Here is a 25,151-nt window from a genome sequence, read left to right as displayed (position 1 = left end):
ACTTTTGCAGGGCATGTGAGGATTAAGCTGGTGGGTGTCTGTTCTGTGACACTGATGAGCATCTGTATCCTCCTGTTCACCACCGAAGTACCTTCCAGGAAGGGATCCCAGATTGTAGCCTAGGAAGGACATCTGTCTTCAGGGGCTGTCTTATTTTTATATTTAGTCCTAACATTCCTAACCTTTCTTTTCATTTCTTGCTTCCCCTTATGGGGTACCATTCTTTTGTTTCATCCATATTTGAGCATTCCATCACGTGAACCCATCTACTTTCTGGTACCATCTTGAAGCAGCTTCGAAATAGCCTCTAATCAACATATTTCTTAAGATTTTTCTAAGTATGAAATCATATTAAATATTATATTAAAAATATTGTGTCTGCAATTTTGTCATATGATGACATGATGGAGACTGTCGCTGTTATTAGAAGACAAATGTTGATGGCGTTGGGACAGCAACCAGCCACAAATTTACTTTCAGTTCCTTTATTCAAAGGGTACCGTTACCGGTTTTGAATCGTTGTGATTCATCTTATTGTGTCTATCAAATATGGAATATGTATTTTTTGTAATAGAGTAAAATAAGTGAAGAGTGTGGTATGGCCAGATGTGACAGGTCCCTCAAAGTAGAACATAGTGGCATTTGGCATACATAGAGTTTCATTTGTAAAGAACAGATGATGATAGTGAAGAAAAAGTAAACATGATTATTACTGCTGTATTTACTGTATAATTAAAGGAAGGATTCTTGTTACGACATTTCATATTTGAATTAAATGACTGAGAGAGTATGAAATTTGCTGTTTTTTTTTTTTATCGGTAATTATTCCTTAGTCGATTGATCGGTTACTCCCATATTGTAGTAGTCTAAAAATGAACAAGTGTGACGAATCTCACGTTAGTGAGATATTGGTCATAAGTTGCATAGTGTCATTTTCATGGTATTTAAAGTTACCTTTAGTTTGTATAGACGTTAGTTTAGATCACATTCTGTTGTTTTTGTGTTTGTCAGTCTGAAGTATTCCTTTTGGCCTTTGTGTGACAGCGAGAGTAGTCTTGTGTCACCTGACGTCATCACGAATAAAGCGCGGTCTCCGCATTGTACACTGCTCTGAGGAATAGCGATGACTCGATCCTCCCGCAGACAATAATGTCAGATTTATTGATGTTTCTAATGGCATTTATTTTATCAGTTTAATGTTAGACTCAACAAATCAGAGTCACTGCATGTTAAGAGAAGAATAAATCATGAGTTTATCTTCAAGCTGTTGGACTATGCCTGTAGCACAATTCCAAATTAAAGATTGGGAGCTTAACTTTTACCACTTACAGAAGTATTTGACAGTCACAGGATCTCAATATGACTTAGAAAATAGAAGCACGCTTACTCATTTGTGTGGGGGCAGCCTATGTGAGCATATAGAATTTGGTTGAATTAAATTCTGAAATTTTCCCACAAGCTTTAGAGACATGAAAGTTTGTGTACCCTCATCACCTATTAAAAGAGCTAGCGTGTGTCCAACTAATGCAACTAACAACAAAAGGACGAGGGTAGTCCAGAAAGTTGTTACTTGTATGGATATGATAGCCTATACTTGTTCAAATATTAGTTTTGTACTGTTGTTATTTGTCTGAGGTTCTCCTCAGGAGTCATGCAACAAATGGAGTTTGACATCAGAAATCACTACATCACAGTAGATGTCTCACGGAGCTGCCAGTGCTGTACAGAGTGTCTACGAGGACCTCAAAGTACACCATTCCTAAGTAATACTGACGATGTGGACGCAGATGGAAAAGGGCAGGGCAGCGCAGTGATTGTTTTTGTGACTCGCAGCTGTAAATACGACAGCACAAACTGAGGCATGCGGTGGGGCAGGGCTGCACGTTGCCCGCTCCTACCTTCAGCACGCAGTGTATTGGACCCAGTTTACTGTGCAAGTGCCACAAAGTTGACGGGTCATATACAGATCAGGTGCTCTCGCGGGTCGGGCGTGGCAGTGGGAACTGCCTCCCAGTATGTGCAGCCACTGTGTCGCAAAGGAATTTCCATCGTTGCACTGCCATGTCCAGCCCTTTGTCAGTTTTGTCCCACTTTGTGCCTGAACTGACTGTAGTTTGAGCATAGTTGCACTCAAACCAGATGTTAGTACTCCTATACAGGTAATAAAATTTCATCAAAATTCAGAAATTAAACGAAATATTTCAATTTACAACCACTAAATCATTACTGATGTTGATTTTATTACTGAATATGCTGAAAAATGGAGTAATTGGTAAAAGAAACTAAAGAAGAAACAGTCCAGATTAGATATATTATACAGGTGTTGTTTCCGAAAATCCAGAAAGGGAAGAGATGTATTGAAAAGTAAATACTAATCATTTTACTTTCGATTCTGGTCCTGGCAGAATTTTGTCACTTCACGGGGTAAGTAATGGCTGAAACTTGTGGCGTCAGAGACTGAGGACCCGCTCACAATGCCACAAAGTATGGTCCAGATTTGATGTATATTATACAGTTGTTGTTTCCAAAAATCCAGAAAGGGAAGAGATGTATTGAAAAGCAAATACTAATCATTTTACTTTCGACTCTGGTCCTGGCAGAATTTTGTCACTTCACATGGTAAGCAATGGCTGAAACTTGTGGCATCAGACAGAGACTGAGGACGCACTCACGATGCCACAAAGTATGGTCTGTCTCTCTGTCCAGAAACATGTCACGTGCCCACTGGTGAAAGTAGCTGTCCTGTGTGATTAGCTCTGATCTTTACAATACATTGTACAAAGCTGCTTCTGAAGTATTACTGTGCCATCTTCAACACTTTTTCAGCCTCGAGTTTCTCAGTCTTCCAATAGACCTTTTGTCATATTCTCTCCTTCAATAATAAGCTGTAGTAATCGATATCCCACATCCCCCCATAATATGTACTCAGTACTGTGTCTTTCTTTGTTTTATGCACTGTAACGGTACTTTTTGCTGTTTCATCTGACCAAGGGCATTCACATCCACATTCGTATCCCCATCCGCGTAAAATGTTTCGGTGTTCTGCGAACAGTCTTTGATACTTAATTTTTGTATCAGTTTTACGTTGAGCAGGTGGTGTAGCTCTTCAAAAATAAATTTTTTTTCCTTTATGAAACATGCCTGATATTCACATCTAGCATTTTCGAGACAGTTTTTGTGGTATATTAATTATTAAATGATGTAGGTGACACATTGGAATTTTATTTTCTGCATATTTTTGTATGAAACTATGAGCTGTTATGAAACTAATTGCAAAATTTAGTTTGACAGATAGTTGCAACAAGTTCGATAGAATTAGTACATTGAAATAAATCAGTTTTCACTCTGAAATTCCATGAAATATTCACTGTCAATATTCGATTGGCTACATCCTTTAATTACTCTGTAATTACACCATGAATTTTGATACTAATATGATTTTGGTGTCTGGACATTGAGTTCTATCATTATTTCTACCATTTTTATTTTATTTTATTTTATTTTTTTTGTATCTTTTTCCTGCAAATATTCCCAGTGCGTATTTATATTTGGTCTAATGTATTTTGAGTTTACACTGCAGTGTGTCCATAAGTCAATTGCATTGGTATATTACCCACCTAATTTTGTCTCAAGTTAAATTATTTTCATAGATATAGAAGTGTAAGACAATACAACTGAAAGGTCTGCATCGCATAAACATCACGAGATATTATGTCCTCGGCATCGATCTTTTCACTATATACTGCCCATTCTATTGCCTTATACAGGATGTACGCAAGAGACAAGATACAAATCAGCACAAACTCTGCTGCAGGGTGAAAATTCATTCTGGAAACTGTCCCTTAGGCTGCAGCTAAGCCTTTTTTCCTGCAGTGTCATATCTTCCAAGAGCACAACTTGCATGAGGTGTGCTGGAGAACTTCTTGGAAAGTAGGAAAGATGTACTGGCAGAAGTAAGGCTGTGAGGGCAGGCCATGAATCGCCTCGATAGCTCAGCCCGTAGAACATCGTCCCCCCCCCCCCCTCCCGCCCCCCCTCCCCAAGGGGCAATGATTTTGGTTCAAGTCCTGGTCCAGCAAACAGTCTTAGTGTACCAGTCAGTTTCAAATTGGTGCACACTTCTAGCAGAGTGAAAATTTGAAAATTCATTCTGGATACAAATACTTTTCAAAAGCCCCAATACTAGTCTCCACGGTCTAAGTTTCACACCTAAAGGAAGACAGAGAGTATGCAGTGGGTAATCATTCTGGTTGCAAATTGAAGTCTGACTTGTGCAAAATTTTCTCATTTTGATGAATTGAATGTCTAGCTTGTTCATTGTAGATTTTGCCTCTCACTTGGAGTCACATTGTTGATCTGGAATGCTGCCCAAGTGTTTGGAGGAAGACACTCCTTCAGTTGCATTACCCTTTTTATTGTGAGATTGTTTTGGTTTACCCTTTTTGAGAATACTGCAATTTTGGTCTGTAGGGGTTATTAGATAGGCCAAACTTTTCACTGCACTCAATAGGTGGTTTATCGTGCACTGAAGGCAGACGAGATCCAGAGAAATGAGATATTGTAAAATGTACAGAAAAGTCGGTTTGTCTTCAGGACGACAGTACCGATAACCTGAGTGTGACACTGAGTGCTGGGAAAGCATGCTAGGGACTGTGTGTATGGGAGGCAGTAAACCAGGCATATAAGTGTCTGCACAGTGCCGGCAAGGATACAAAGGAGAAAGCCAATGTCCCTTAAGAAAGCCCAGTTGGGGTACGTAGCAGCGATACTGGAGCCCCAACAGAGAGAGAAAGAGAGAGAGAGAGAGAGAGAGAGAGAGAGAGAGAGAGAGAGAGACCCGTCAAAGCAGGTAGAAGGAGTGCAGCAGAGGGCAACGAGGTGCATAATGGGATACTACAGGAAAATAAGGAGTGTCATGGAAATGATAGGGAAACTGAAATGGGAGAATCTCACAGGAGCTAGACTGTGAGAGGGGGAGGAGAGAGAGAGAGAGAGAGAGAGAGAGCAAGGGGCGAGGGGGATTGAAACTGCCAATGTCGGGTAGTATTTGAGATCATGATCCCCAATTAGTATACGGGCTGATACTGTATGTATATTTCATACTTAAATTAATTTACTAATGTCAGTTATTAAAAATATTAAGTTTTGTTAACAGTGGCTCATAGATAAGATACTCACTATTTCAGCAGTTACAAATAACATTCAGGAATAATAAAAATGTTGTTTGAACAGAATTGTAAAGAATGACATAAAATCCATTTGAAACTTAGGTACCAATTTAAAATACAGTCAACCACTATGTATTTCATCATTTGTTTTCCGAGTTTTGTAAACAATTATACTTTCAAACATTAAGATTGAGATTTAAACACCCAAGTACCACGAGAAGTCGATAACTCTTTGTAAAATAACAACTTTAATTGTAATTAAGCTTGTTGACAATGGAATATTATTTGTATTATTAAATGTTTTATAAATGTATCTTGCGCTTATACCGGTGCTGTAGTATTTGGTTGGTCAGTATTCAAAAACAATATTCAAGGTACAGTATTCAGTCAGCCAGTATTCAAGATATTTGATTGGTCAGTATTCAAGAACAGTATTCGATTGTTTGAGGGCTACCCCATGTAAAAACAACTTGACATGTGAGTGGAGGAAGATAAGTTTGAACATATTTCTAATGATGTTTTTCACCTGTAAAAAGTATGGAGGTGATCAAAATAAATGTATCAGGTTATCAATTTATGACAATCGCCTTGGACCAATATGTCTTGCATCGAAGAAATGGAATTTTAATATTGTTATAAAAGTATCCATTTCAGTGCTGCCATATTTGGGTTATCATACCAAGCACACTCACCTGCTGGTTAGTTTTGCATAAAGATAAAAATAAATTACACTAGAGGATTCAAAGACATGTGATGTACGCTGGTCTGTGTTGGGGTGTATAAGGGAGAGGAGTAAACAAGTGAAATAATTTACCAGGACGTATCTTCAGTCCATTCCCAGAGAGCTGCTTTAAATTTGAACATGTGGTCCAACAGTGGGGAAATAACAAAGGTTATAAACAATAGAATAATGGTAAATTTACTTTTATAGTAAATTATTGTGTAGTAATACTAGGGATATAAAGCAATTAAATGAGTTAAAAATATTATGTTCATCGGCTTGGCAACTGCTGTATTTGTGACCAAATAAAAATTCTCTATCTAAAAGCATGCCCTGTCTGGTATGGTGACTAATCTGTGATGCAAAATAAATTCTGTACACTGGTCTTTCCATTACATTATACGATTTTAGGATGTTGTTGTTGTTGTGGTCTTCAGCCCTGAGACTGGTTTGATGCAGGTCTCCTTGCTACTCTATCCTGTGCAAGCTTCTTCATCTCCCAGTACTTACTGCAACCCACATCCTTCTGAATCTGCTTAGTGTATTCATCTCTTGGTCTCCTTCTACGATTTTTACCCTCCACACTGCCCTCCAATGCTAAATTTGTGTTCCCTTGATGCCTCAGAACATTTCCTACCAACTGGTCCCTTCTTCTTGTCACGTTGTGCCACAAACTCCTCTTCTCCCCAATTCTATTCAATACCTCCTCATTAGTTATGTTATCTACCCATCTAATCTTCAGCATTCTTCTGTAGCACCACATTTCGAAAGCTTCTATTCTCTTCTTGTCCAAACTGTTTATCGTCCATGTTTCACTTCCATACATGACTACACTCCATACAAATACTTTCAGAAACGACTTTCTGACACTTAAATCTATACTCGATGTTAACAAATTTCTCTTCTTCAGAAATGCTTTCCTTGCCATTGCCAGTCTACATTTTATATCCTCTCTACTTCGACCATCATCAGTTATTTTGCTCCCCAAATAGCAAAACTCCTTTACTACTTTAAGTGTCTCATTTCCTAATCTAATTCCCTCAGTATCACCCAACTTAATTTGACTACATTCCATTATCCTCGTTTTGCTTTTGTTGATGTTTATCTTATATCCTCCTTTCAAGACACTGTCCATTGTAAATAGCTTTTCGATCCCTGTATTTACCCCTGCCACCTTTAGAATTTGAAAGAGAGTATTCCAGTCAACATCGTCAAAATCTTTCTCTAAGTGTACAAATGCTAGAAAAAAAGGTTTGCCTTTCCTTAATCTTTCTTCTAAGATAAGTCGTAGAGTCAGGATTGCCTCATGTATTCCAATATTTCTACGGAATCCAAACTGATCTTCTCCAAGGTCGTCTCCTACCAGTTTTTCCATTCGTCTGTAAAGAATTTGCGTTAGTATTTTGCAGCTGTGACATATTAAACAGATAGTTCGTTAATTTTGCACATCTGTCGACACCTGCTTTCTTTGTGATTGGAATTAGTGATATGCGCCTCTACATCCTTACATTTGTCCTCTAGCCATAGGATATACAGCTATTTTTTATCCTCTCTCTAGGATGGGACTTACGTCCAGAGAGTGTTGCACTTGCCACAGTGGCGGCCGAATTACATTTTGTGGAGCAGCCACGGTAACTCAGCTGAGCTGGCTGACCAGTTTATCGAGCACTTTTTCACACTGTACGATGGTGAAGACCGGACTTGGCTTTGGGATCTGTACCATGAGGATGCCTACTTCTCTCTCTCTAGCACGTATCTTCCTGGACAGAGCACGGCAACTAGTGCGAGGTAAGTGCAACTCCACCAGTACTGTGTCATTGTCTGTTGCAGGCTCCTTGAGAATATAACATGTGCAAATACAGGGTGACCAAAGGGAAAAATTGATGATTTTTCAGAAGAGCAGTTGTATATTGACCTTTAAGGAAAACATTTTGAAAATACAAAAGTGAAAGTTATCGTCCTCTGTTTCAGTTAAGTGGTCTCTCATTAAAAAAAATTATGTCATCCTGGTGTCAGCCATTCTCCCAAATACAATTTTCAGCTCTTCACTAGAAGTTACTCTTGACTTGGACCAACAGGTACTGATCAACCGGAGCCACTGTGTCCTTATCTGCAGCTTTCAACTCCATTAAAATTTGGGGTTTGCTAACATAGACACACTTTTTGAAATACCCCCACAATCAGTCAAATCTGGTGATCTTCCTGCCTTGAATGTCACTGAAAAGGGAAAAGATACCATTGCTTTCTTTTAAATAAACTTTTTAAAATTTTGCAACTGTGTAAGTCTTTTAGGTGACAGATCTTCACATATTAATAGTGCAACAACAGATAATCTTTGACTGCTTTATGCCTTGTAATTTTATGAAAATACTTTTCTCGTTTGGTCAGTCATTTAAAGCTTCCATATAAACAGGAAATCAATCGGAATAACTTCTTCAGACAGTGTAGGTTATTTGCACGATTCACCTATAAGATATTTATTTTCGCGCTTTGCAGTAGTATAAACTCGATTATAGAAGGAGTTAGCATCCCACTCAGTGTTATACAGTTTTCCAGTAAAGTACGAGAAATACAATTTTCAGTTTGCAGTACAATATAAAACTTTCTATCACAAATGTTAAATTCATACAATTTTTCTCATCTGTCTTCTTTGTTTTACAATTATGACAACAGAAATATGGTCACAGGAGATATGGTAAAATGTCAGTACCTTCTGTCCTGCGTATCTTGCTAGACAAGGACTTCTGAGTATCAGAAGAGTTCATCTCGCAAAACGGGAGTGCAGAAGAAGCATCTTGCTCAGACATCTGGTTAGGTCTACGTTCAAGTCCTGACCCTAAACCCAGTGTTCAGCTTTCAGGGAATTGCAAGGTTAGTGTAAGTCTGTCGCTGCATGGTGAAGTCTTAAATTTAAATTTTTGTCAGCATTTGGTGGAATGTTATGTATGGGTTACTCTGCTGTATGAAATCAAATGTTGTACGTAAATGAGGCAGCTGAAAAGTTATGGACGCTCTGGAACTGTGCCTTCGAAGGAGAGTGCTATGCATCTCATTGGTAAAATGCAATGGCAGTGAGAAAATACCATTATGGTGAAATTGCAAAACAGGGCTGCCAAGTGTCATCAGTCACAGGTAGATTGTGTACCTGAGACATGTGTTGCATAACAAGAAATACGAACTTCAATATTTTGTTTTGAACATGGTATCACCATTGAGTACTCAGAAGATTGACATGTAGTTTGTACAGTGATCACCATTTTGTGTGAGGCTGGGTGTGGCCTACAGGGGAAGGGGATGAAGGGCAGAATAGGAACTGTAGGAAACCTAGGTATCAGTTTAAGCAAGGCTTGGAATTTGGCAATAAACTTACTGATATCTAGATAATCATCTAATGTATCTAAAAACAAAGATGATGAGACTTGCCAAACAAAAGCGCTGGCAGGTCGATAGACACACAAACAAACACAAACATACACACAAAATTCAAGCTTTCGCAACAAATAGTTGCTCCGTCAGGAAAGAGGGAAGGAGAGGGAAAGACGAAAGGATGTGGGTTTTAAGGGAGAGGGTAAGGAGTCATTCCAATCCCGGGAGCGGAAAGACTTACCTTAGGGGGAAAAAAGGATAGGTATACACTCGCACACACACACATATCCATCCGCACATACACAGACACAAGCAGCAAATGTCAGACATTTGCTGCTTGTGTCTGTGTATGTGCGGATGGATATGTGTGTGTGTGCGAGTGTATACCTATCCTTTTTTCCCCCTAAGGTAAGTCTTTCCGCTCCCGGGATTGGAATGACTCCTTACCCTCTCCCTTAAAACCCACATCCTTTCGTCTTTCCCTCTCCTTCCCTCTTTCCTGACGAAGCAACTGTTTGTTGCGAAAGCTTGAATTTTGTGTGTATGTTTGTGTTTGTTTGTGTGTCTATCGACCTGCCAGCGCTTTTGTTTGGTAAGTCTCATTATCTTTGTTTTTAGATATATTTTTCCCACGTGGAATGTTTCCCTCTATTATATTCTAATCATCTAATGTGTCAGACTAAAAATGCTGCCTTGGCATTTGAGCAGCTATTTTTCCTTTTCTGTATAACATGGGAGTGCCAAACTCAGAGTTTCATAACTGAGAATATGGTGAGAGTGGTACCCTAGATGACTGCACAACATGAAGCTTTACGCCTCGCCTGGAGCTGTCAACACTGACATTGGTCTGTTGATGACTGGAAACATGTTGCCTTGTCGGACGAGTCGCATTTCAAATTGTATCGAACAGATGGACATGTATGGCTATGGAGACAAACTCATAAATCCATGGACTCCGCAAGTCAGCAGGGGACTGTTCAAGCTGACGGAGGCTTTGTAATGTCATTGAGTGTGCAGTTGGAGTGATATGGGATCCATGACACGTCTAGATATGACTCTGATGGGTGACACGTGTGTAAGCATCCTGTCTGATCATCTGCATCCATTCATGTCCACTGTGCTTTCCAACAGACTTAGGCAATTCCAGCAGGTCAATGTGACACCCCACATGTCCAGAATTGCTACAGAGTGGCTCCAGAAACACTCTTCTGAGTTCAAACACTTACGCTGGCCACCATACTACCCAGACATGAACATAATTGGGCATATCTGGGATGCCTTGCAACGTGCTGTTCGGAAGAGATCTCCACCCCCTCACACTCTCATCGATTTATGGACAGCCCTGCAGGATTCATGGTGTCATTTCGCTCCACCACTACTTCAGACATTAGTTGAGTTCATGACACATCGTGTTGCGGCACTTACGCGTGCTTGTGGGGGCCCTACACTAGGCAGGTGAACCAATTTCTTTGGCTCTTCTGTGTACATCAGTGCTGATGCGAACAAATTCCGTGGGGATAATGCTGTGAACATCGAAAAAGGCAATTAGCGTTGTCTATCTTCACTTTGGATTAGTGATCCACACCTTCTTCAGTCTCGATGAACCAGCGGCTGGCTTATCCTGGTTTTGTCGTTCTGTGGTAGGTTCATGCTGTCAGCACCAAGTCTCGTCAACCCTGACAAATTTTTAAATAGAAATATTGTCAGTGTTTAGCATTTCGATCAAGTCACAGCAGACAGCCGTGTGTTGTTGTTGTTGTTGCTGTTTTTGTTTGGGAGTCGAGGTGTGCAGGAAAAGCTTTGCGCACACTTTTGTCTTCTTTATAACATTTAGGTGAATGTATTCAATGCTTGATTTAAAGGTGTTTAGTTCTTCAATGATAGCTCTGTATGAGAAATGATGGTCAGTTTTCAGGAGGTCACAAATTTTCTCTATATTTTTGTCAGGTGAACTCAGGGCAGGATGCCTCGAACTCATGTTCTCTAGTGACACCTTGCAATGACACAGGCTAGTGTAGAATCTGATTTCCTTATTTCAATGAAGAATGAGCTAGAAAGATCAGAATTGTGCAAAATTTTCCTGTTTACTGTAATCCTTGATCATTCTCAAATTACAATGTGTCATCAGCCTGCACATGTGATTATTGAAAATACTATGCCATTAGACAAAAAATTGTTATTATTCTATGTAAAACTGCTTTCTAGAACATACTGTTAGAACTTGAAACTACTTTCAAATATTTGGACAATTTATGCCAAACATTTGACTGTATAAATTTGTTAAACATGTGTCAAAAACTCGGATATAATGTTAGCAATAAAACAAATGTGTAATTAAAATTTAAATTAACCTTTTCCTGTATCAATTGCTTACAAAACGCATTTCTCTAATTTGTAATCTAAATATTTATTGCTATCTAAATTCTGCTTGTATAATATGTGTTATCATATTTTGCTATAATGAATCGTGTATGCTTCTAAACAGCGTATATTTACCATTGTTGAATGTAACAATATTATGAAAAGGATAGTTGCTACTCACCATGTAGTGGAGATGCTGAGTCGCAGATAGGCACAACAAAAAGACTTCACAAAATAAGCGTTTGACCAACAAGACCTTTGTGAAAAACAGACAGATGACCACTGTGTGTGTCAGCTGAAGCCAGACTACGAGCAGCAGCACATAATGGGAGAGGCAGCTGGGTGGGGGATGAGGAGGAGGCTGGGGTGTGGAGGGGCAGGGATAGCAGGGCAGGGTTTGAGATGTTGACCTCCACCTCAAAGAAAGGTACATCAGTACCTGTGTCCATATCGAACCTACCAACTGCCAGCAATACCTCCACTTAGACAGCTGCAACCTGTTCCTTACCAAGAAGACCCTTCCGTACAGGCTAGCCATCCATGGCCTTCACATCTACAGTGACGAGCAGTCCCTCTCAAAATATGCTGAGGGTCTCACTGAGGCCTTTGCAGATCATAGTTAACCTTCCAACCTTGGTACAAAAACAAATCTCCCGTCACAAAACAAATCTTCCCTGTCACTCGCCACCTACCAAATTCCCACTGTCCGGCCACAGAGGAGCATTTCCCTTGTAATTCAGTACCATCCAGGACTGGAGCAACTGAATTACATTTTCTGCCAGGGTTTTGACTACCTCTCGTTGTGCCCTGAAGGGAAGAATGTCCTACCCACCCCTCCCACAGTCATATTCTCCCACCCACCGAACCTACACAATATCCTTGTCCATCCCTACACAACACCTGCTCCCAATCCCTTTCCTCATGGCTCATATCCCTGTAATAGACTTAGATGCAGGAGTGTCCCTTACTTATTCCCACCACCACCTGTTCCAGTCCCTTCACAAACATCACCCGTCCCATCAAAAGAAGGGCTACCTGTGAAATCAGTCATGTCAGCTACAAACTAAGGTGCAACCACTGTGCTGCATTCTACATGGGCATGACAACCACATGAATGACCACCAACAGTGTGTGGCCAAGAAACAGCTGGACTACCCTGTTGCTGAGCATGCCTCCCAACACGACGTTCTTCATTTCAATGACTGCCTTACACCCTTTGCCGAACGGATCCTTCCCATCAACACCAGCTTTTCTGAGTTGTACAGGTGGAAACACTCCTTGAAATATATCCTACGTTTCAGTAACTCTCCTGGCCTCAACCTTCGTTAGTTGCTGTCCTCATCCATCTAGCCCCTTCTCCATTCCTATTACAGCACTACACAGCCCTCTATTTCACTTGTCTCCTTTCCCACTCGCCCCACCCTCCCCCTTACTATCTGTCTAACGTCCCGACCGCACCTAGCTAGTCTACCCACTCTCCACCTCATCCCTGCACGCTCGCCAGCAGCGCTTTTCCATTTACAACCGCTACTGTGCTATTCTTCCCACTCCGCGTCCCAGGTCCCTCCTCCTCACCCCCACCCAGTTACCTCTCCCACCACGCACTGCTGCTGCTGCTCGTAGATTGGCTTCAGCTGCCAGAGGCTATAGTCGTGTGTGAGTTGTATTTTCATGAGTTTTTTGTGTGTGTGTGTGTGTGTGTGTGTGTGTGTGTGTGTTTTGTCTGTTTTTGACAAAGGCCTTGTTGGCCAAAAGCTTATTTTGTGACTGTCTTTTTGTTTTGCCTATCTGCGACTCAGCATCTCCGCTATATGAGTATCAACTATCCTTTTAATAATGTTGTTACAGTCCATCCTGGATTTTCCATTGTTTGATTTTACCATTGTTGTATGTTAATTACACAATAGCATCTCCTGCCAATTTAATGTGTCTTTAGTTTTTACTTTGATTTTAGTCCACATTGAATTGAAGTTGTGTCTTGTCTCAAGATGTAATTGAAGCTATATTAAAGTTCATTGGCATGCAGTGTTGAGTGTCGAAAGTGGAATTATAATCTGCTACAAAGTGAAATTAATAAATGGAAGAACATGTAGACAAAAAAGTATCCGATTAATTATTGCAGTGATTGACCTTGGGCAATAATTGAAACCCCATGGTTCAGTACAATTTGTGACCCACCAGGGTAGCCGAGAGCGCTAACGTGCTGCTTCCTGGACTCGGGTAGGCGCACCGGCCCCGGATCGAATCCGCCCGGTGGATTAACGACGAGGGCCGGTGTGCCGGCCAGCCTCGATGTGGCTTTTAGGCAGTTTTCCACATCCCACTAGGTGAATACTGGGCTGGTCCCCACATTCCGCCTCAGTTACACGCATCACAGACATTTGAAACACGTTCGCACTATTTCACGATTTACACTATATGCAGACAGCTGGAGTACACTGATTCCATCCCTGGGGGTAGGGGGTGGCGGCAGGAAGGGCATCTGGCCACCCCTCAAACTAACCTTAACAAATCCGTTCTAACCTCGCCGACCCTGTGGTTGCTGCGGGACTATGGCGTAAGCGAAAGAAAGAAAGGTTCAGTACAATTTGTAGAAGTAATTTTAATTCAACATTACCATTCAATGCTATCAACTCGCACTGATATTCATCTGGCTTGATCCAATAATATCACCTGAAAATAAAAATTTAGCCACTTGTGAAACTTCTATTAATGAATACATATTTCCCACCTTTAATCAGAGTGTAGTGTTCGAACCTGTCCTTGAAAATGTTTTAAACAGTCCTGGAGTACATCACATTTTGGAAAATAATGTCAGCATAATATACCGTGTTTTATCTGTGTTACCCCTGTCTCTGTTTCTCCTCTTTCTTTAGGCTGAGCTCCTACCTAACAGAGTGCCGTAATCTCTTACACAAATCTAATAAACAGAAACTTCAGGCCGCACTGTGCCATGGCGCGGAGAGCGTTCTCGCAAAACTTGAGAAGCTGCCACGGACTCAACACGACCCGTACTCCTTCACTGTGGATCTCCTACATCATTCTGTAAGTAGAAAATTTTACTAGTGCTGTATTAGCCATTCTTTACAGTTTCATCATTTACAAATATTGTTTTCGCTCTGACATTATAAATCAGAGGAAGGATGCAAGTGAAGCTTAAAGAAAACTATTATCACTAACAGATGAAAGTGGCACAGTCTGTTCTTTCCTCCACCTCCTATTTTTCTTCTTCTTCTTTGGGTGACTCGAGCAAACAAAATTGGTGTGATCTGTTTTGATTTACTCCATAACATGTTGCATTGTAAAATTTGCAATTAATAACTAAATCTTAAATGGTATAATTTTTTACATCTTTGCCAGCTCTCTCTCAGATATCAAACAGGACAGTGATTGCAACAACTTTTAGCAAAGGGCATATCATAAGGCAATACTATGTGAAGAACTACATATTTATAAGAGTTGGAAATTTAATAGCAGCAACTACACTCCTGGAAATGGAAAAAAGAACACATTGACACCGGTGTGTCAGACCCACCATACTTGCTCCGGACACTGCGAGAGGGCTGTACAAGCAATGATCACACGCACGGCACAGCGGACACACCAGGAACTGCGGTGTTGGCCGTCGAATGGCGCTAGCTGCGCAGCATTTGTGCACCGCCGCCGTCAGTGTCAGCCAGTTTGCCGTGGTATACGGAGCTCCATCGCAGTCTTTAACACTGGTAGCATGCCGCGACAGTGTGGACGTGAACCGTATGTGCAGTTGACGGACTTTGAGCGAGGGCGTATAGTGGGCATGCGGGAGGCCGGGTGGACGTACCGCCGAATTGCTCAACACGTGGGGCGTGAGGTCTCCACAGTACATCGATGTTGTCGCCAGTGGTCGGCGGAAGGTGCACGTGCCCGTCGACCTGGGACCGGACCGCAGCGACGCACGGATGCACGCCAAGACCGTAGGATCCTACGCAGTGCCGTAGGGGACCGCACCGCCACTTCCCAGCAAATTAGGGACACTGTTGCTCCTGGGGTATCGGTGAGGACCATTCGCAACCGTCTCCATGAAGCTGGGCTACACACCATTAGGCCGTCTTCCGCTCACGCCCCAACATCGTGCAGCCCGCCTCCAGTGGTGTCGCGACAGGCGTGAATGGAGGGACGAATGGAGACGTGTCGTCTTCAGCGATGAGAGTCGCTTCTGCCTTGGTGCCAATGATGGTCGTATGCGTGTTTGGCGCCGTGCAGGTGAGCGCCACAATCAGGACTGCATACGACCGAGGCACACAGGGCCAACAACCGGCATCATGGTGTGGGAGCGATCTCCTACACTGGCCGTACACCACTGGTGATCGTCGAGGGTACACTGAATAGCGCACGGTACATCCAAACTGTCATCGAACCCATCGTTCTACCATTCCTAGACTGGCAAGGGAACTTGCTGTTCCAACAGGACAATGCACGTCCGCATGTATCCCGTGCCACCCAACGTGTTCTAGAAGGTGTAAGTCAACTACCCTGGCCAGCAAGATCTCCGGATCTGTCCCCCATTGAGCATGTTTGGGACTGGATGAAGCGTCGTCTCACGCGGTCTGCACGTCCAGCACGAACGCTGGTCCAACTGAGGCGCCAGGTGGAAATGGCATGGCAAGCCGTTCCACAGGACTACATCCAGCATCTCTATGATCGTCTCCATGGGAGAATAGCAGCCTGCATTGCTGCGAAAGGTGGATATACACTGTACTAGTGCCGACATTGTGCATGCTCTGTTGCCTGTGTCTATGTGCCTGTGGTTCTGTCAGTGTGATCATGTGATGTATCTGACCCCAGGAATGTGTCAATAAAGTTTCCCCTTCCTGGGACAATGAATTCACGGTGTTCTTATTTCAATTTCCAGGAGTGTATTTATTTACAACTTATACAAAATACATACAATTTCAAGGTTTTACTGTCCTTCAAAGTAGTCACCACCACTATACATAAACCATAGTCAGCAGTGTGGAAGTCATAGGATAGCCTTAGCAGTGCCAATGTGTCAGTAGTTTGAGAGGAGCAGTCTGTCTTTGTAACAGTTATGAGGCAAATTCCATGAAATGCTTCCTTCAATTTAAGAACTAATTTGTAGTCACAAAGGCTTCAGCCCAGGGAATGTGGTGGGCGGTACAGCACTTCCCAGTTGTATCTATCCAACAAATCGATCACAACGTGCACCGTATACGCCAAGCAAAATGCTGCGTGGGTCCTGCACAAAGTGTCGCTGTCTCTTTCTCTAAGCTGGTTGCGAGTTGTTTTTCGAAAACCATTCATCAGTCTACGTGAAAAGTGTGATGATTATACAGCATGCAACTCGTTGTAAACCATTGGAGTCCTTGCTGTTGAAATGGTTTATACCAGCAGGGGTTATCCTTGGTCGACTAGTCCAGACTCGGTCTGTCAATCCCTATGTTGATACAAAAATTAGTCCCAATCGCTTTAGAAACAATGTTACAGGTAAAGTTATTGACTTACATTTTGTCATTATTTATATATTTTTTACGACACAAGCACATATTGCAATTTTAAGCCCCATTTAAATTAGCCGCTTCCTTGTCTCAGTCGACTGCTCATGTCGAGTGAGTCTACTGCAATATCCATAGCATTTAATTCGCGTACTGAGAATCATGTGTCACAAGTGGTTGTTTTCATTTAAAAGTCAGAGTAAAATTACTTGTGCTGTGAGAACTGTCTGCAGTGAAGTTTGGCACCTGAATGATAAAAGCGGGGTTACGAGGGATAGTTGTTTTTATGAAAAAATTTGAAGTGTAGCGACAGGATACAGGAAGAAACAATAATAATAGTGTTTATTAATGACAAAAGCAAAATTCTTGACAAAGATTTATAGTAAATTCTCCACACTCTTGAGAGCTGGAAGGTTAGAAAATGTTTCACAAACCATTTCAAAATACATATGTGTTTATTTTCTTCAGAAATTATATGCGTATAAGCACAGCAAACACTATTTGGAGGGCTGTAAATTGTGCCTTTAAAATTTATCCTTTGTAAATGCTAGACAGCATCGAAACTATTTTTCTATTTTAGCATAGCTGTCTTTTACACTGCTGAAGCAATTTTCATTTAAAAAATATATTTACTCAAAACTGGTTATAATGACATCAAAGAGACTGGTCGCTGTAGCCGATAGTGGCATAGACTGGCTTTTTGCTTCATTTTTACCATCAGCTGTTGCTGAAAACATGTTACCTTCACTGTGAGATGGTGAAGAAAGGTCTCTTGAATCCTGCTTGTTAGAAACAATAGTTACTTGTGCTGTAAGTGACATTTTTGCTTACTTCCAATATCATTAAAATTGCACCAAGAGCATTGAAAACTGTTTCTTTACCTATTTTGAGTTTTTGCAACATGTCTATTCTGATTGATGTTTGGAGAATCAAAACACAAGCTGTATGCCCAGCAGATTGTCAGCTACTGGACAAACAGGGCAGTTAAGAAACCAGGAGAACATTTCTTCATTTAATTGATTTCAGCTGAAAGTCCTAGTTATGCAACCATTTTTCAAAAATTATAGATGTCATGCAAGATTTGGCATTTTTTCATAAACTACAGATAGGAAGTGAATGTTTTCAAAACATATACATTTTCTCTATTTTCCGATTACCAAAAGCTTTTCTCTATATGGTCCTGTCATATTTGCAGAAACCATAACTATGATTCTTGCCTTAGACACTTTTCCATGCGAACATTGTTCTCCTTTAAATTTCAGTGTCTTATCTGCAGTTATGTTATAAAACAAGCCAGTTTCATCTGCACTGAATGTATCATCTGGCTCAAACCTTCACAAAAAACAGGCCACTTCTCAGATAGCCACTCAGTCGTCTGTTACGCCATCAGGTACACCAGCAGCTTCCTCACAAATATTTATAGTAATAATTTCATGGCAAGCTCGAGAACATCGCATCCGAGGTGAAGAACAATTGAAGTTCAGTTTTCCCGACAGATGTGCAACTTCATTGGTTTTTGCTTGACGACTAGATCCATTAATCAGCACATTATTTGGTTTTTGCCACTTGAACCATGTAAGTGAAGCTCCTTCTGTATCTCTTTTAGATGATATTGCCCATTTGATTTTTGAAGACTTGCAGTCAAAAAGAGACTGTATTTTCTTTCTGACCTTCCAAATTGTAGAAATCACTGAGTTGGGACATCCAGTTCCTTCACATTGCTGACATTTGTTTCCTCGTTTTGTAATTGCTTTATTATGTGTGACACTTCTTTAACATCAATTTATATTCGAGCTGGCTGTTCAGTTCGCATATTAATTTGAAACTAATAATCTACAGAAAACAAGCATTACACTGCATTTAGTAATTCCCAAATAGGTAACAAACAAAAATGAATGTTGGATGTTATAGCTGATATACTTACCTGAAAATATAATAAAAATATGTTGTTTTATGTGATAAGTCACAATAAGGAGTTTCATAGTAAGTAGTTTTTTTTTTAATATAACATTTACGGAGGATTTAGACATGGCTGCTAGGTTTTGTTGTTATAGCCAATATGTCATCAAAAGCAATGTCACTATAAATGGTATACCTAAACTGTATTTATATTCCTATTTATGCCTAGTGTAGGTTTTTTTCTTTTTGCAGGTGTTGTTAAAACCAACATACCATTTTGATGACGAGATGTTTGGTTTCTTTTGTGGGAGAACGATAGTAAGAAAAGTATTGAGTCCTTGTGCCAGCTTTGCATTGTGTCAAGAAAGATAATGAGGACAGGCGTTTACAAGATTGAATGCGAATGTGGAGGGGCATATATCGGCGGGACTGGTAGGCCAATAGCAACACGTATTCGCCAACACAAGCGCTATATTCATCTAGGGCAACACAACAGATCTGCAGTGGCAAGACTGCAGAAAAGAAATAAAATTCAGTGAAGCCTGTGTGTTGGCCAAGCAGCCAGTTATGACGAAATGCAAAATCAGAGGGGGCATTGAAATATTTAAACACCCTAATAACATGAAAAGGGAGAGAAGGAAACATAGTAGGTGAATATGGATTGGGGCTAAGAAATGAAAGAGGAAGCTGCCTGGTAGAATTTTGCACATAGCACAACTTAATCATAGCTAACACTTGGTTCAAGAATAATGAAAGAAGGTTGTATACATGGAAGAACCCTGGAGATACTAAAAGGTATCAGATAGATTATATAATGGTGAGACAGAGATTTAGGAACCAGGTTTTAAATTGTAAGACATTTCCAGGGGCAGATGTGGACTCTGACCACAATATATTGGTTATGAACTGTAGATTAAAACTGAAGAAACTGCAAAAAGGTGGGAATTTAAGGAGATGTGACCTGGATAAACTGAAAGAACCAGAGGTTGTACAGAGTTTCAGGGAGAGCATAAGGGAACAATTGACAGGAATGGGGGAAAGAAATACAGTAGAAGAAGAATGGATAGCTTTGAGGGATGAAGTAGTGAAGGCAGCAGAGGATCCAATAGGTAAAAATATGAGGGCTAGTAGAAACCCTTGGGTAACAGAAGAAATATTGAATTTAATTGATGAAAGGAGAAAATATAAAAATGCAGTAAATGAAGCAGGCAGAAAGGAATACAAACGTCTCAAAAATGAGATCGACAGGGAGTGCAAAATGGCTAAGCAGGGATGGCTAGAGGACAAATGTAAGGATGTAGAGGCTTATCTCACTAGGGGTAAGATAAATACTGCCTACAGGAAAATTAAAGAGACCTTTGGAGATAAGAGAACCACTTGTATGGACATCAAGAGCTCAGATGGAAACCCAGTTCTAAGCAAAGAAGGGAAAGCAGAAAGGTGGAAGGAGTCTATAGAGGGTCTATACAAGGGCGATGTACATGAGGACAATATAATGGAAATGGAAGAGAATGTAGATGAAGATGAAATGGGAGATACGATACTGCATGAAGAGTTTGACAGAGCACTGAAAGACCTGAGTCGAAACAAGGCCCCGGAAGTAGAAAACATTCCATTAGAACTACTGACAGCCTTGGGAGAGCCAGTCCTGACAAAACTCTGCCATCTGGTGAGCAAGCTGTATGAGACAGGCGAAATACCCTCAGACTTCAAGAAAAATGTAATAATTCCAATCCCAAAGAAAGCAGGTGTTGACAGATGTGAAAATTACCGAACAATCAGTTTAATAACTGCAAAATAGTAACGCGAATTCTTTACAGAAAAATGGAAAAACTGATAGAGAGCGACCTCGGGGAAGATCAGTTTGGATTCCATAGAAATATTGGAACACGTGAGGCAATACTGACCCTACGACTTATCTTAGAAGGAAGATTAAGGAAAGGCAAACCTACGTTTCTAGCATTTGTAGACTTAGGAGAAAGTTTTTGACAATGTTGATTGGAATACTCTCTTTCAAATTCTGAAGGTGGAAGGGGTAAAATACAGGGAGCGAAAGGCTATTTACAATTTGTACAGAAACCAGATGGCAGTTATAAGAGTCGAGGGGTATGAAAGGGAAGCAGTGGTTGGGAAGGGAGTGAGACAGGGTTGTAGCCTATCCCCGATGTTATTCAATCTGTATATTGAGCAAGCAATAAAGGAAACAAAAGAAAAGTTCAGAGTAGGCATTAAAATCCATGGAGAAGTAATAAAAACTTAGAGGTTCGCCGCTGAAATTGTAATTCTGTCAGAGGCAGCAAAGGACTTGGAAGAGAAGTTGAACGGAATGGACAATGTCTTGAAAGGAGGGTATAAGATGAACATCAACAAAAGCAAAATGAGCATAATGGAATGTAATCGAATTAAGTCGGGTGATGCTGAGGGAATTAGATTAGGAAATGAGACACTTAAAGTAGTAAAGGAGTTTTTGCTATTTGGGGAGCAAAATAACTGATGATGTTCGAAGTAGAGAGGATATAAAATGTAGACTGGCAATGGCAAGGAAAGCGTTTCTGAAGAAGAGAAATCTGTTAACATCGAGTATAGATTTAAGTGTCAGGAAGTCGTTTTTGGAAGTATTTGTATGGAGTGTAGCCATGTATCGAAGTGAAATGTGGACGATACATAGTTTAGACAAGAAGAGAATAGAAGCTTTTGAAATGTGGTGCTACAGAAGAATGCTGAAGTTTAGATGGGTAGATCACATAACTAATGAGGAGGTATTGAATAGGATTGGAGGATTGGGGAGAAGAGGAGCTTGTGGCACAAATTGACTAGAAGAAGGGATCGGTTGGTAGGACATGTTCTGAGGCATCAAGGGATCACCAATTTAGTACTGGAGGGCAGCGTGGAGGGTAAAAATCCTAGAGGGAGACGAAGAGATGAATACACTAAACAGATTCAGAAGGATGTAGGCTGCAGTAGGTACTGGGAGATGAAGAAGCTTGCACAGGATAGAGTAGCATGGAGAGTTGCATCAAACCAGTCTCAGGACTGAAGTCCACAACAACAACAACAACAACAATAATAACATTAACAGGGAGGATGAACTCAGGCTTGCCCCATCTTGGCTTCCAGCAGTCAGAGCCCAACACACCGCACTGTCAGCACAAGGCACGGGCACTACCGGCGAGTAACTGCTGCCGCGCGATTGACATCCAGCATTCAGCCAACTTCTCATTTGACAGTGACCACCAGTCACGGCACATAACCGCAATAACCTCTTAAAATAAAGTTCCCTGTCCTTCTTCCTTAAGTTACCAATGAAACTAACTACCTTTTTAAAATTATGACATAATGGCATGTGCAGTGAACAATAACAACAAAATATAAAGGACACTACATAGCTTTAACGCACCATTAGACCCAGAAGAAGGCCGCTGCACCCCGGACCAAAACGTTGGTTTTTCTCCAGCAGCAGTAGTTTTAGACATCAGCATGCGGTACCGTAGCCAGAAAGCTTTTATTTTGACTGACTCTGGCCACGGAAGCCTACGCAATTATCTTACTATCGCTTTTGTTATCAGCTGCCTGTAAACTGTACTCTGATCAATAAAAGTTTTGAAAAGTACAGCTCAGATAAGTTTTGAGATTTCATATATACTTGGTACATGTGTTATGAATGGTACAGAGTGCAAAAAGTATTTATATTGGGGGTTGTGTTATTGTAAGTGGAGTTATTCCATGTCACAATATTTCATTGTTGTTGTGCTGTAAAAATTATAAAAATAAAATTCCCATCACACGTCTCGGAGAGCCAGGCACACATTCAGCAATCTGTGATGCAGATTGTCTGCCACTACGGAATGCAAGTGTTACAGTATTAATTAACAAGTGAAATTTGCCTTTCAGAGCATCATGATTTTCAGTTTAGGAAACTAGAGATTTCACACTGGAGTATCATTTAAACCCCTTTGGACTGTCATGCGCTTTGAGGACCACTGCGCCCCGAACACCTCTGTCAGTGTGACCCCATGCCCGGAAGTTGTCCCGTGCTAGTGTCACAAACTTGGTTTTCTTTTTTAACACACTTCCCAATACATTTATGCTGTAATGGCTTTTGTTGCTGATGGTAAAAACCTACCAATTTAAAAGAAATCTCTCTAATCACTCTTTCAATAAATAAGTGAATATCTAGATTCAAGAATTGGAAAATTCTGTAAACTGCATCGTAAGTAACAGTGTCTGCTGTAAAGCTGTATGAAAAATTCCACTACAGTCAAATGAATATTAAGCAGATAAACAGCAGTTGTGGAGTAGAACTTGGGCAGCAGCTTGTTTCAAAGTAGCACAGTTCTTTGCAATCTACTATATTAAGTTTAGATTATATAAGTGTGAATAGTGCTAAGCAGTGTATTGGTAGCTTACTTTTGATATAATGTACAACATATACTTTGGCTCGTTCCACATCCCTGAATATTATCCTTCTTGTCGGGCTCTATGGAATATGACGAATGGACAAATGAAGAAATAAACGAATAGTGTTGACCAACTCCCTGATAATCTGTGATAGCAGCTAAAATGTTTCTCATTTATCTACCTGCCAGTCTGTCTAGTTGATTACTAAATTGTACATAATACATTCTGTGACACGGATGCATTGATGAAATGTTCCTGTAGTAGTTTTTACGTCATTAAAGGGCCCTTGCATTCACCAGATATTTCAAGTCTCCACAGTCAAAAATCCAAAGGATTAAGATTGAGGGGAGTAGCTGGCCAATGTACTGGAATTACCCATCCAACCCATTGCCCATTAAATATTAGTGTGGCACACTTTTGGACATTTAGGAAAAGATGGGCTGATGCTCTGTCATGCATTAACTACATTGTTGGAAGGGTACCTCCTCTAGCTGACGGGCAAGTCATTTGATAGAAACTGATAATACCTTGCACCAGTCAACGTGTTATGTACTATATAAGGTCCTGTTTGTTGCCAATGATTCCTGCCCATCCATTAACTGAAAATAAGTACTGATACCTTCCTTCTCCAACTGTGAGCAGATTTGCACCAATCCAAACATATTGGTTGTGAAAATTGACTGCCCCGTCTTACGTGGGATACTTTTCTCCAGTCATCGACAAGTCTGTATGGAATTTGCATGGAGAATGAACAGAATGACCTCTTCAGTGCTGACCAACGTGGTTTTCGAAAACATTGATCATGTGAAACCCAACTCGCACTTTTCTCACATGACATACTAAAAGCTTTGCATTAAGGCAGCCAGGTAAATGCAGTTTTTCTTGATTTCCAATAAGCATTTGATTTAGCACTGCACCTAAACTCTTTCCCAAAAATACGATCATATGGGGTATCTAGTGAGATTTGTGACTGGATTGAGGATTTTTTGGTAGGGAGGACACAGCATGTTATCTTGGATGGAGAGTGATTGTCAGATGTAGAAGTGGGTGTGCCCCAGGGAAGTGTGGTGGGACTCTTGCAGTTCACATTGTATATTAATGACCTTGCAGACAATACTCATAGTAAAGTTAGGCTTTTTGCAGAAGATGCAGTTATCTATAATGAGAGAAGCTGCACAAATATTCAGTCAGATCTTGATAGGACATGGTTCAGAGATTGATAACTTGTAGTATCCTGTGACTACAAATCAGTGAGTCACTGCTGGAATCGGCCAACTCATACAAATACCTGGGTGTAACACTTTGTAGGGATATGAAATGGAATGATTACAAAGATTCAGTAGTGGGTAAAGTATGTGGTAGACTTTGGTTTACTGATAGACTACTGGGTAAGTGCAATCTGTCTGCAAAATAGATTGCTTACAAATAACTCGTGCGACCAGTTCTACACTCCTGGAAATTGAAATAAGAACACCATGAATTCATTGTCCCAGGAAGGGGAAACTTTATTGACACATTCCTGGGGTCAGATACATCACATGATCACACTGACAGAACCACAGGCACATAGACACAGGCAACAGAGCATGCACAATGTCGGCACTAGTACAGTGTATATCCACCTTTCGCAGCAATGCAGGCTGCTATTCTCCCATGGAGACGATTGTAGAGATGCTGGATGTAGTCCTGTGGAACGGCTTGCCATGCCATTTCCACCTGGCGCCTCAGTTGGACCAGCGTTCGTGC

At 40.8% G+C, this 25,151-nt stretch overlaps 1 protein-coding gene across 2 annotated transcripts in view; it reads left to right on the top strand.

The window, feature by feature from the left end:
- LOC126106855 (nuclear RNA export factor 1-like) overlaps positions 1 to 25,151 on the top strand; it is a 164,029-nt gene that overhangs the window by 90,594 nt on the left and 48,284 nt on the right. For both annotated transcript variants that reach the window (XM_049913250.1, XM_049913251.1), the window contains 2 exons: positions 7,448 to 7,677; positions 14,493 to 14,661. In XM_049913250.1, coding sequence (XP_049769207.1) covers positions 7,448 to 7,677; positions 14,493 to 14,661 — 399 coding nt within the window. The remainder of the gene's footprint in view (positions 1 to 7,447; positions 7,678 to 14,492; positions 14,662 to 25,151) is intronic.

Source organism: Schistocerca cancellata, chromosome 10 (genome assembly GCF_023864275.1).
Source record: "Schistocerca cancellata isolate TAMUIC-IGC-003103 chromosome 10, iqSchCanc2.1, whole genome shotgun sequence".
In the NCBI taxonomy this organism is placed as follows: Eukaryota; Metazoa; Arthropoda; class Insecta; order Orthoptera; family Acrididae; genus Schistocerca; species Schistocerca cancellata.
The sequence above is the reverse complement of the archived record's forward strand: the minus strand, read 5'-3'. Positions and strand labels throughout refer to the sequence as shown.